General features: G+C 54.9%; 1 protein-coding gene across 5 annotated transcripts in view; it reads right to left on the bottom strand.

Moving 5' to 3' along the window:
• Positions 1–8,891, bottom strand: part of VSTM2A (V-set and transmembrane domain containing 2A) — a 40,752-nt gene extending 31,861 nt beyond the window's left edge. For 2 of the 5 annotated variants that reach the window (XR_006742642.1, XM_036453821.2), the window contains exons 1-4: positions 8,729–8,889; positions 6,736–6,902; positions 5,617–5,667; positions 3,485–3,824 (exon numbers count right to left, since the gene is read on the bottom strand). Coding sequence is in view for 4 of the 5 variants with exons in the window: in XM_036453821.2 (XP_036309714.1) it covers positions 3,485–3,824; positions 5,617–5,667; positions 6,736–6,902; positions 8,729–8,801 (631 nt within the window). In the remaining variant the exon portion in view is untranslated. Of the gene's footprint in view, positions 1–3,484; positions 3,825–5,616; positions 5,668–6,729; positions 6,903–8,728 lie in introns of all 5 variants that reach the window. The other 3 variants (XM_036453820.2, XM_045587185.1, XM_036453825.2) reach the window with 3 other exon arrangements.
• Between the last annotated feature and the right edge of the window lie 3,661 nt (positions 8,892–12,552).

Raw genomic sequence — 12,552 nt, 5'->3', positions numbered from 1 at the left:
CTCCATTGTGACCTGTTCCCTGTGTCAGAGCAGAGACAGGCCTGCGGGCAGGAGCTGCTGGAGCAGAGGGGAGAGGGAGAGGCCCATGCAGAGAATTACACCCCTGCTGGCGGGACAGAAAGATCCCACTGTTCAGGGGTGCTTGGGAGAGACAACCCGTGGCCCCTGACTGGCTCACTGGGGCAGCCGGCAGAAGAAGAGGCGAGAGGAACATGGGCCGGGTTTCACAGACCTGTGATGGCGATGGCGCCTGTTATTGGAAGAACCTGGGAGCCACGGAGGAGGAACACGTGTGTTTTGGTGAGAAAGCTAAGCTATAGGTTCAGGTTTGAATACTGGGGCTGGGGGTCCTGACTCGGATGCCTGCTGCTGTGAAACAGACCACCTGGGGCCGAGTGCCTGAGGACCACCAGGCCAGCGGGGGTGGGGGTGGGGGGGAGTGTCTCTCAGGGGTCTGTGTCCATCTGGCTTGGGGGGTGCTCACTGGGCATCTCTCTCAATGCAATGAAGTGGCTGCTGGGCTGAAGGTCAAAGCTGGCAGCTTGGGGCTTCGCTGGGCAAGGGGATGTCAGGGGAGCTGCACCTTTCAGGGGCTGCTGGCCTCTGGGGCCCTGGCAGAGGCTGCCAGGGCTCTCAAAGCCAGGTCTGCCATGAGCTTAGAGTGACTTCTCATCTTATAGACAAAGTGGTCACGGGCCCGGCCACGGAGGGGACTAGGGGGAGGGGAAGAGGGGCCACTTCTCTGTAGGCACAACCTTCTCTACTCTGCCGTGGTGCTCGAGGCTTATTTATGTGGAGAAGTATTGGGGGACGATACTGAACCTCAGCCTGGCCCCCCTGAATGAAATCAGAGTTGGAATTGTGAAGGAATGGAGCCTGAATAAATGAGTGAGTAAACAAAGCATGGGTATTGAAATCAGCTTTATCTGATAAAGCAGAAATTGTAAATCAGGGTGTGAGTATTATGCTGAGTAGAATATATTAATATAAATAGCCATCCTGGAGACCATGTTTTATACGGTAACCGTGCAAGTCTGGAAACTTACACACGAGGAGAATGGGTGCGGGGCCAGCCCGTCTTCTGAACGAGAAGTTAGAAGAGGTTATGTGTGTAAAAATGTTCTCCAGTGTTCACTGGTAGAGATGATAGAAATGAAAAGTGTTGATATATCTCGGGCTAATCTTTGTGACGAGCAGGTGACGTTTAGAGAACATGGCTGCTGGTGAACGTGGCTTCCATGAGCCAGCATTCCCCTCTGTTCACCTTCCTCTGGCAAAAGCAATGCCTGAGCCTGGGCTGAGCTGCAAAACCAGCGGTGATTTACACGTGGAAATTGTCAGAAGATCTCTAGAGCTTGCCATTTAGCTCCGATCAAAATACTAAAAAAGACGTATTCAAATACAACAGGTATTTGCAGAGTACGTTATATAAACTGACGTTAATGGCTTAGAAATAGGTAGGACATTTTATTCTATACTTAGAATCCGTCATTGGAATAGGTAATAGAATGCCTGATTTTATCCCACAGCATGGCTTTCTGAAGTCTAGCTGGGAGAATTCTATGTGGGCTAATAATTTCACTGCCATGATTTGAAGTTTTCTCCAATTAGGCAGTAAACTGTCTGCTGAGGCTGCTCTGTACATTTGCTTCCAGTGTCTAGCTTCTTCTTCTGATGGCATGAAAGGGAGTGGCAATGCCGCCGAAGACATTAAATCTTTATCAGATAATGGCTGCAAACTTATAACCATTAAGTGCATATGTGTGTGTGTTATTAACTTATATGTATCTATCTATCTATCTACCCATCCATCCATTCTAATATATAAAAAGCCAGGGGCGGTCATGACTGAAACAATTGGATGGACAACTGAATACAGTCTGCGAGGGGCAACAAGGCAGGCAGGGGGTGTTAGTGAGGGATGACCAAATGACTGACAGCAGGCTGTGTGGAGCGACCAGACTGGCACAGTTGGGGGCATTTGGGGGCGACCAGACTGATAGGGGATAGTTGGGGGCAACCAGGTTGGCAGAGGAGGCAGTTGGGGTGACCAGGCTGGTGGGGGGGCAGTAAAGGGTGACCGCCAGTAAGGGGGGCATTTAGGGGCTATCAGGCCTACAGGCAGAGGTGAATAAAACATTATTGGAGAGTGTGCAGGCTGGGCTGAGGGGACTGCCCTCACTGTGCACAAATTTTGTGCACCAGGCCTCTAGAGTGTGTGTGTGGAGTGTGTGTGTCTATGTGTATTTTCTAGGTATGGTTTTGTTCTTTAATTTGGGAAACAAAAGAGACAATAAAGAGGAAAAGGAGACAAAGCCAAGCAAACGGAGCTTTAGTGAAAGCAAGTCATCTATTCATCAGACTGACATGAATTGCCACGACCGAGGCACCACCCACATCGCAAGGCAGAGCAAAGTCACAGAGGCCCTTCACCAAGCTCTCTGCACACATACCCGCCGGCACAGGAGGCATAAGGAGGAGCCCTAGGTTGGCACACATGATTTCCAAAGCACTGTTCACAAGAAAGGATGTAAAGCTACCTCTAAGATAAGATATACTTATATGCATGTATAGAATTATCCTGGTGAAATGAGCAAATTACAAAAGAATTTGATGGCGGAAGAGAGCTTGAAAGCTAGCCCTGTGATCTTCTGTTACCAAAACTAGCAGCAATAATTTTTCGATGCTAAGCTGTAGAGGAAATAACCTAAAGAAGGAGGCACATGGGCACGCCCCTCCATCCATTCCACCAAGTGCTGGCGCGGATACAGCACGTTTGCCCGGGTATGCAAGGCACTGGTCGCGCCAAGAAGCCCGGGTCCCACATCAAGGCCGAAACCTGGGCGCGTTCCCACGGGCCGCGTGACCCATACCGGACGCCATCAAACAGCTTTAACTTGCACAGCTGAGCGTGGACAGGCCTGGCCCAGCTTCTCCGTCAGCATGGAGGGCACGTGGGCGGGAGCTGCCTTATTCCTGTGCCACTTCCTGTGTGATTATCAGCCCTTTCCCCGTGGGCAGCTGACGCTCCTCCTCCCCAACCAACAGCCCTGGGAGCGCCGCCCGCCTCACGCCGCCGAACACAGGTGCCTCTCTCTCATCGACATGCTGACCAAGCGTGTGACCGAGTCTCTTAACATGAGCCGTTATCAATGCATAAACCTACAGAGAACAGGAACGTGCATGTACAATGCAACCGGCATGACATGATTTATTATTCTCACCACGGGTCCATACAGAAGGTCAAGACATGACAGTCCGGCTCTCAGGCCCCCTGGACAGGTAGCACGGCCGGCCACTATGGGGGCGGGTCACCTCTCCGATGGGGCCAGCCTCGGGGTCTCTGTGCCCCAGCATTCTGTCCCCTGAGCTGGCTCTGAGCTCAAAGGCCGTCACACCTAGCCCTGGCTACTCTCCGTGCCCCCTGGTCCCGGGGAGGGCGGTGTGAGTGATAACACGAAAGGCTCAAAATCGGTTTCCATACCTGATTGCGGACTCTGTTTGGGGATTTTGGCTACCGCGTGAGGGCTGGCGGTGGAGGGCACCCGCTGGCCGGCGGGGCTGTGGGCGCTGCTGGGCACGGCGGCGGCTGAGGCGTTCTTGCGGGGCTTCATATCCTGCAGCCACATGGGCGAGGCCTCGAAGGCCTGCATGCGCCGCGCGTGGCTGTTGGCGTTGACCTTCAGGTAGGCCTGCGCCTTGTGCTCCTGCAGCGCTCCGTAGTTGGCGTCCGTCACCCTGCACTCGTACAGGCCTTCGTCCTTCCTCCTCACCTTGGAGATCTGGAGCTTGTGGGAGATGTCATTGCCTTGGACCTTCACTGTCTGGAAGATGGCAGGGAGAAACAGTAAGTAAAGGGCCACGTCGCATGCCCGCGTCCCCGCACTCTGTCCCAAGCGCGCTCCTGTTGGGAAATGCAAGAGAGCTTCCTGTAGACTGCTTATCTTAGTCTGCCCCCGTGGCCCGCAAGCTGTGGTGGCTCCGAGCCTCATGCGTAAGGTGACCAGACGTCCCACTTTTGGTGGGACAGTCCCGGTTTTTAACAATTTGTCCCACATCCCGCAGCGTTTTAAAAAAGTCCCGATTTTTGGAAAGAATCTTTTAAATCTTTTGAACTTTTTTAAAATGCGGAGGGACACTGGAAATTTTTTTTTTTTTTTTTTTTTTTTTTTTTTTTTTTTTATGAGTTTGCCAACCACTGGTCTACCCCAACTGGCTTTCACCAAGCATGAGCTAATTAGTTCCATCCAGCCAGCGCCAGGACTGCATGAGCCTCAGGTGCTGGTACCAGCGCTTCTGTTTTCCAGTCCTGGTTCTGGCCGCTGCCTAGCTGGCTCAGCTGAAGGAAGCATGAGCCTGAAGAGGCCAAGTCTAGAACTGACAGTGCCTCTTTTCTTCACGCTGGGCCCCAACTCTGAGAGATTCCAGAAGCATTCTGTGGGTGGCTGTGACCACATTCTTATTTCACCGAGAATGAGCTCTCATCCCCACATGAGAATGACAATTAAAGGTACCAACAAAATAGACTTGGATATTAATGATTTTTCTTCTCAATTTTTGGGGACACTCTGACCTATGGTCATGGGGTGGTGTGACTCAGGGTGCAGAGCAGACTAACATCACCTGAAGTCTGAGCTCGGAGCACAACCCTGGCCATCATGGGGTTTCTATGCTACAGAAACTCTGAACACTGCCCTGTTTTTCAAAATGGAAATTGGCACTCATTTCTTCTAATAATGTTTAGGCCAGATTAATAGCAAGAGTATATACACTGAGTGGCCAGATTATTATAATCTCTGAACACATAATAATCTGGCCACTCAGTGTGTGTGTGTGTGTGTGTGTGTGTGTGTGTGTATGCATGTATATTATAGGCCGTGTGCATGAATTCGTGTGCCAGATTATTATGCGTTCAGAGATAACAATAATATATTACATAATAATTATATATATTGCATAATAATTATATATTACATAATAATAATAAGTAATATATATATCCCTAAACATCTTTATCAAAACAGCTAGATTTACTAGACATTATATGCTATCCATGACTAGATGATGACGGGTTTCATAAGACACTCAGACTATTCCACACACAGTTATGAAAAGTAAGAGCCAGTAACGTAGAAACCTCTCTGCATTTCACGGGTGAACCTCTTCCATCACGTTTGTGTGTGTGTTTGGCTTTGGACTTTGCGTTTATCTGATTTCCTGTCTCAGCACCATTTCCTGCGAAAGCAGCACCCGCAGTCTCCCTGGTTGTGAGTGGCCAGCAGCTCGGCTCCTGCAGGCTGTCACTGCTGGAAAGCAGAGAGCAAAGAAGCACCGCACCTCCCTGCTGGCACCGACTCCCGGGAACTGCTCACACATGGAACGGCTCACACATGGAACGGCTCACACATGTAATCACATGTTGTGATTAAAAAAAAAAAAAAATATATATATATATATTCACGCGCCAGCTCTAACGGGCCTCCGCCTTACGCGCCCAGAGCGGAGGGGCACTGGCTTCGGTTGCTTCCGCAGAGACAGTGGCAGAGGTTCCCAGGGCCCCAGGAAGCCTAACACACACTGACTGTCCGGCCGCCCGGCCGTCCGCCCGGCACTCACGCTGATCTTGGTGCCGTCGTTGTCGGGGTCGCGGTCGGGCAGCAGCTCGGCCTGCGGAGAAGGAGAGGAGCTCAGCCCGCGCCGGGGCCGGGGCCGCAGCCGCGGGCCCATCACCGCTGCCCGGAATCGGAATCGGGGCCGCGGCCGGTTTGCGGGGAGAGGAGCGCGGCCCCCCGCCTCCGCCTCCGGGCTGCGAGCCCGGCCTCCGCCGCGCGGGGGCGCTGGCCGCCCGCGCTCAGAGGCGCCGGGACGCGTGGAGCCGGAGCGCGGGGAGGGGCGCGGGCGCGGGGAGGGGGAGTTTGCGGGGACCAGGCCCCGCCTTTGCCCGGACTGCGTCCCCTCCCCGGGTCGCAGGGTCAGACTTGCTTCTTCTCATCCCGAAGCCCCACGTCAGCGGCCTCTTTGGCTGAACTCTGTCTCCAACCTGCGCTCCGATCCCTTTTCCTTCCCGTCTCTCCCCCGTCCTGCCCCTTTTCCTCTCCCCTCCCTCCTCTCTCTCCTCCCTCTTCCCCTCCAGCCTCGCCCCCTCCACTCTTCTCCTCCCTCTGTTCCCCAGTGGCCCCTCGCCCCTCCCCACTCCCTCTGCACCCGCCCCCTCCTCCCAGGCCCCTCCTCCTCGCCTCTCTCCCTCCTCCTGGTACCCCCCTCCCTTCTCTCTCTGGAACCTCTTCTGCCAATCAATCACGGGCGTGGGGGCGGGGGATAGAGACACCCACAGAGTTCCCCGGACCCCGCCCCACCCCGCCCCGCCCCACCCCACCCACCCCACCCCACCTCAGGTCCCTGAGACGGGGCAGCGGGTGTCCCGGGACAGATCAGCACTGAGTGCCATCGCACACATCTGGACAAGAACCGGGACTGACAGGAGGAGGCCATTCCCAGTCTGAACCAGACAGACTCACAGGCTGCCTCCTTGGCTTTCAACTAGCGTCTCCAGGACGCACGGAGCTCACCCCCTGGCGTCCCTGGGCCTCCCTCCCGCCAAGAGCGCCAGCGGCTCCCAAGGGACCTGGGCTTGCACCCCTGGCTCCACACCCAGGCGCCCGGTCTTGCACCCCGGGCCCCACACCCAGAGGACCCAGGGAGGGAGAGAGTGTGAGGGCCACCCGGACCCTCTACCTGGGCGCCGGCCACCTCGGCCGCGGGCTCCGGGCCCGGGGGACCCCGCAGGAACCACCACTGGATCTCCAGATACACCGAGGCCGAGCCGCTCTGGAAGGCGCACGACATCTCCACATTCTGCCCCTCGGTGGCCGTCACGTTGCGGGGAAACTCAGTGAATTTTGCTGCAAAACAGAAACGCACCCTTTAGGAGATCCACAGCATGCCTGCCAGCTCCGTTCCTGAAGGGATCGCTCCCTTTTCTTGGCTCCAAAAACAAAATCCAGAACAAACCCCTTCTCTGACATCCTGCCCTTTGCCTGGCTCCCCGCCCCCTCTCCGTCGCCTGTCTTATTTTTGGTGCCCGGCCCACATCACTGTGCTGTCCGTCAGGCCCAGGGAATGGAGAGCCTAAGGAGCCTGCCAATAACTCCTCTGCTCGCCAGGCTGCTCGGCGAGGAGCAGAGCAAGCCTCCCGGCAGCCTGCAGCCCCCGGGTTACCACACCTGCCCCGTTACCGGGTTACCACAGCCCCCGGGGTGCCAGACACACCTGCCGAGGGGGTGGGTGAGGACGGCCTCTTGCCCCCAAGTTTCCCAGCCACCCATGGTAACTGGAAACCTCATGGGGCAGAGAATGGATGGTGACTGCCACAACACTCCTTCCTGATGTGTCAGAAGCAATTAGCAATGGTGCTTCCGCACTGGAACCAGCCACACTTCCTCAGCTCCGAGGACCCCTTGCTCTCCACTTTCACCTTCATGGTGCTCCCGGCAGGCAGGCCTCGTGCTGTAAATTGCCACCCATCCCGGGACGAAGGGACCGCACATCTGGACACCCAGGTTGTGGTGAAGCCAATAGAGAGATCCCCGCCCCCCTCCTCCTCTTTCCATGACCGACCTCGACCCTGCAGTTTGCAAGATCCATGGACTCAGAGCAAAACTCACAAAGATGAGATGCTCCGTCCCTCTCCAGGCACGTCTGTGAGGGGCACGCTTCAGCGGGCATGCTTATCTGTCTGAGGGACACTGGGGAGGCGCTGAGGGGTCCCCAAAAGTAATGTCAGCAAGGCCTGGACAGCGCACACGCGTGGAAGGGGGGCCCAGGGGCTGCAGGACCGGCTTGGGGGGGGGGTGAATGCACGTCCCCGGCCCCCACTTTTTAAGGAGACACCACCAGCGTCCCTTTTCACAATCTCATGAAACCCCAGATGATCTCCACGGACATGGCACTGCATTTACACCCGGAGGGAATGGGAGAGCCAAGAAGACGTGCTGATGGGGAAGGACTTTTTGTGGGGGGCGGTTGGGGTGGGGGAAAGAGAGAAAGAGGAGGTGGCTTTTCTGCCTCCAAGGGCTGCGGGCTCAGGCCCTGGCCCCGCCGCGAGCTCTGTTCGTGGTGCTGAAACCGGCCCGCAGCCCGCGGGGCCGCGAACCCCAGATTCCGCAGGCTGCAGCCCTGGGAACGCAAGCTCTGGGCGCCTCTCACCGACCCTCTGAGGGCCTGTCCTCTGACACACACACACACACACACACACACACACACACACACACACGCATACGAAGTCACCGGACCCAGGAGAATGGGAACTAGAAGCCCGCCTGCCTCCACGGAGCAGGGGACCGGCCTGGGGGAGCCCCCGGTGCTGGCCACGGTTATGCATGAGCCGCTACCTTATGCATGCACACAGGAGGCACACACACACACACACACACACACCCGTGCTTCTGCCGGGCGGGCTCCGAATAGACGAAGAGATGTGCTCTCAGATCCAGCACCCCTGCCGTTCCATCAACTTTAAAGGAAAAAAAAAATGCCCAACGGAACGCGGTGGTTCCAGCGTTCCTGGCCAGGAATCTCACATCTGCCCGGATACACTGCACACGCACACACACACAGGCACACACACAGGCACACACACAGGCACACACACAGGCACACACTCAGGCACACACACACACACACACACACACACACCAGCGGATGCACGCGGCCCGGGAGCCGCACTTACCTTGGGAGGAGACCCCCTGCTGCACGCAGAACACAGAAAAGGCGACCCCGACCCACGCCACGAAGACCCCCATCTTCCAAAAAAAAAAAAAAAAGGAAAATAAAGGGGGGTCACATCGGCGGGCGCAGCCCCGCAGCCGGAGAGGAAGGAGGGACCGCGGCGCCCGGCGAGCTCAGAGGCCGGCGCGGGGCTGCGCGCACCCGGATCGCGCTCCGCTGAGGGCGGGAGCGGGGAGCGGGGAGCGGGGAGCGGGGAGCGGAGGCTGCACCGGGAGCTGCACCGGCGGAGGGAGGCTGCACCGGGAGCTGCACCGGGAGCTGCACCGGGAGCTGCACCGGGAGCTGCAGCGGCGGCGCGGGGGCCGGGCCGGGCGCCGGAGTCTCCCGCCTGGTGCTGCGCCCCGCGCCCCGCGGCCCGGCCACGTCAGCCGGGCTCGGGCTTGCGTGGTCGCCGCCCCCTCCGCGCCGCGCCAGCCGGGAGCGGGGAGCGGGGAGCGGGGAGCGGAGCGGAGCCGGAGCGGCCGGGCGGGCGGAGGACCTCGGAGGCGGCTCCGGCGCCGCAACTTTCCGTCTGACGCTGCGCGGAGCCTTAACCCGCTGCGCGCCGGCCCACCTGCCGCGGGAGCGGGCTCCGCCGTCAGGGCTCCGGCTCCGGCTCCGGCTCCGGCAGAGGAGCCGCGCTGAGCCTCCCGCCCGCCCCCTAACGTGCGGGTTCCTGGCAGCCTGGCTCCCGCACCGCCGGGCGGGACTGCGGCGCAGGCTGGGGGCGGGCTCCGCTGGAGAGGAAGTGGGGGCGGGGGGCTGGAGGGGGCTGGAGGGAGTCCGCTTCGGGGGATGGATCGGCCGCTTAGCCAGTAAGTAACGGGCGGCCCACAGGGCCCCCGGGCTGCGGTCTCGCCGGATTCCTTGCTGCACAGCCTCCTCCGGGGAGAGAGACAGCCAGGCGGGCACCCCACCACCCCAGCTGGCCAGTGGAAGGGACGGAAAGTCCCCAAAGCCAGGCCCTGAGAGAATTTTCCAGAAAGAAAAGCCTACCGGACGAAGTGTACTTGTGTTTATTTTTAAAACTCCCATGCCCCGCTGCCTCCACCTCCATGTGTTTTGGAAGGGGGTGGGTGGGTAGATTTTTAAGTATCACTAAGGCCTTCCTTGCAGGATTCATTTGTTTACTTGCTTTCCTGTGGTCTGACACAGTGGTTCTCTAAGGTTCCACAGGATGCTGAGGGTGCGGAATACTGCCATAGGTACAAAAAGCACAATACGTGTTGGAATTTGGAACCCAACTAGTTACCCGCCTTGGAGGAGCTCTGAGATGTATCGTCTTAGTGAGACTTCGAAAACGGTAACATCCCAGTGCAGCCTCTGTCAGTTGGAAGTCCAACCGTTAGTCAGTGATTTTAAACTTTTGAGCAATATTAAAACCACTCGCGGTCTAAGCAGAGCACCAGATACGTCCTTCCCTTTTATTAGTTCTATCAATACCATAAGTTGTCAGTACTTCTTGGAAACATGACTCAGTCTTAACCATGTGGCCAACCAACGCAGTAAAATGCATTTCCATTTTCCTTATAAAAATGTAGTAGTTGGGTAATCCTTTCACTGAGCAGGGGGTGGAAATGAACCTTACCATCGTTGCTGGTTTTTAAACCAGTACCTACTGAGGAGTGGAAGTACCTTACAAGGTCAGGAACAAAGCAATTCTATTTGTTTTCTGGAGGGACATTGATTTTCCACTGTGGGCAGAGGCGGAATATAACATTTGGAGGACGTCATGGAGATATTTGACATCTGTTCATGTGTAGGCCAACAGGATGCTATGGCCTTCCTTCTGCAAAGGACCCTGAAACATGTCATCCCCCCAAAATAAATGTCTCCTTATGTGATAATGTGTTCAGAACACAGGACCAGGCCCACGCTCACACATACTCCCTGAACATTTTTCGGAAAATAAACTCTCGGGGTGCAAGGTCCTCAGAAGGGAGCTGTCGCCTGCACACCTCACTGGTCACACTCAATGTTTACCTCAAGACTTTGGCTTTTTTAGAGCATTCAGCGTAAACATGTGATTTGTATGTCACCCACGTGAGCTGACTTCAAGGTTATCTGCAGTTGGAAGGGTTTCCGATATAAAGAAAAGGGCCTCAGTCCTCTGTGCCCTGGTTACCGGAGTGAAGAAGATTGAAGGGTAGCAAAGGGGACCACATACATGGTGATGGAAGGAGTCTTGGCTCTGGGCAGTGTGCACACAGTGCAATGCATAGCTCATGTAATAGACATGTACACCTGGGACCTATGTGATCTTAGTCACCGATGTCACCCAGTCCATTTAATTAAAAAACATAAAAAAACAGAATGAGAAAAGTTCAGAGCCACAGAAAAAGGAAAAGGGCATCCATTTTAAGCAGGGGAGTTCTGAGTTCACGGAGGAAAGCCCTTCGGCTGCTTTTACGGGGGAAGTTGGTCTCAGTCACCGCAAAAGAATAACAAACGTGAGTTTCAAACGAAAAATGAAGTGTGCCCAAAGCTGGTAGAGACCAGATCAACCACCAAACACTTTACACAGGAAGTTACAACGTTAAAACAACAAGAGGAAGAGGAAGATAGGAGGGAGGGAGGAAGGGGGGGATTGGAAAGGATTTATGTTCTTTTTCTTACGAAAAGTGCAGGATAGATGTTTTATTTTCCGCTTTGTCATTGCAGACCAAAAATCTTATCTTAAGTACCCTCTGCGGTGCCATCCCCAGGCCTGGACACAGTGCCGGTGAACACATCTGCATTATCTCCTCGCCTCATTTAAGACAAAATGCCCTTCTATTAACAGTTTGAAGCGATAAGAAAATTTAATTAAAAAGTAAATATATTCAGCATATCAAATGGCCCGGCTCTGAGAGGAAGTGCATTATTTCAGACCGATCCTTCTAGAACACTGCCTTCTCTCACAGGAAGGGCATGACCTGTTAGCAGAGACCAGTTGTCCGCGGCCGCGGGAGAGCCGTGTGTGCCCATCGGTCCTTCCCCAGGAGGATGCGGTGCTTTACTCTGGAAAGGTGACTGCAGCCGGCTTACAGACACCCACTCAGTCACTGCTGCTCCCAGACAGAATCCTACAACCTCATTTTTAAAAAACTCTTGTCTTGCCCTCTTAGTTAACATTGGGTCATTGTTTTTTCTTTAAAAAAAATTTAAATATCTTTATCACCACAGCTATTTCCCTCGGCAATTTATGATAAGAAGGCTTACTCTTACACTTAATGTGTTCCTTCCACAGGCTTAATTAAGTCTGAGTTCATTCCATGGCCTGTGTTTGGTAGCCTGCATTTTACCCTCTTTCTTTTTTTCTTTTTTGTATATAAAAACTAGTTTAAATTTGTCTTTTAAACTCTACCCTCGCATTATATCTGCAGCTGTTAGGTAAGGGTTGAGAGCCACGAATCCAACAAGAGCTGAACTGGGGATGGCGTTCTTTCAGTCCTGGGACTACAGACCACGTCCCCCCTCTTTCCTAAGAGGGCCTTGGATTTGGGGGGAATCCGTATTTCATTCCCATAAACACATCGTAGAATGACTTTCCGTGTTGGACCACCATAATCCACTCTCTTTGGGCCTTAAGTGCCCAATGTAAAAGAGTCTGAATAATTGAAGACTAGGCAAAACTAGGCCTTAATTAATAAAATATAATATATAATAAAAGGCTAGTAAGCAAATCAACTGACCGACTGGTCTCTATGACACGCACTGACCACCAGGGGGCATATGCTCAACCCAGGAGCTCCCACAGGGGGAGCTCTGCTCAGCCAGAAGCCGGGCTCACAGCTGCTGAGCCCA

The sequence above is a fragment of the Pipistrellus kuhlii genome, unplaced genomic scaffold, assembly GCF_014108245.1.
Source record: "Pipistrellus kuhlii isolate mPipKuh1 unplaced genomic scaffold, mPipKuh1.p scaffold_m20_p_26, whole genome shotgun sequence".
NCBI classification, from domain to species: domain Eukaryota; kingdom Metazoa; phylum Chordata; class Mammalia; order Chiroptera; family Vespertilionidae; genus Pipistrellus; species Pipistrellus kuhlii.
Note: the sequence above shows the minus strand (reverse complement) of the source record. Positions and strands in the feature narration are given on the sequence as shown.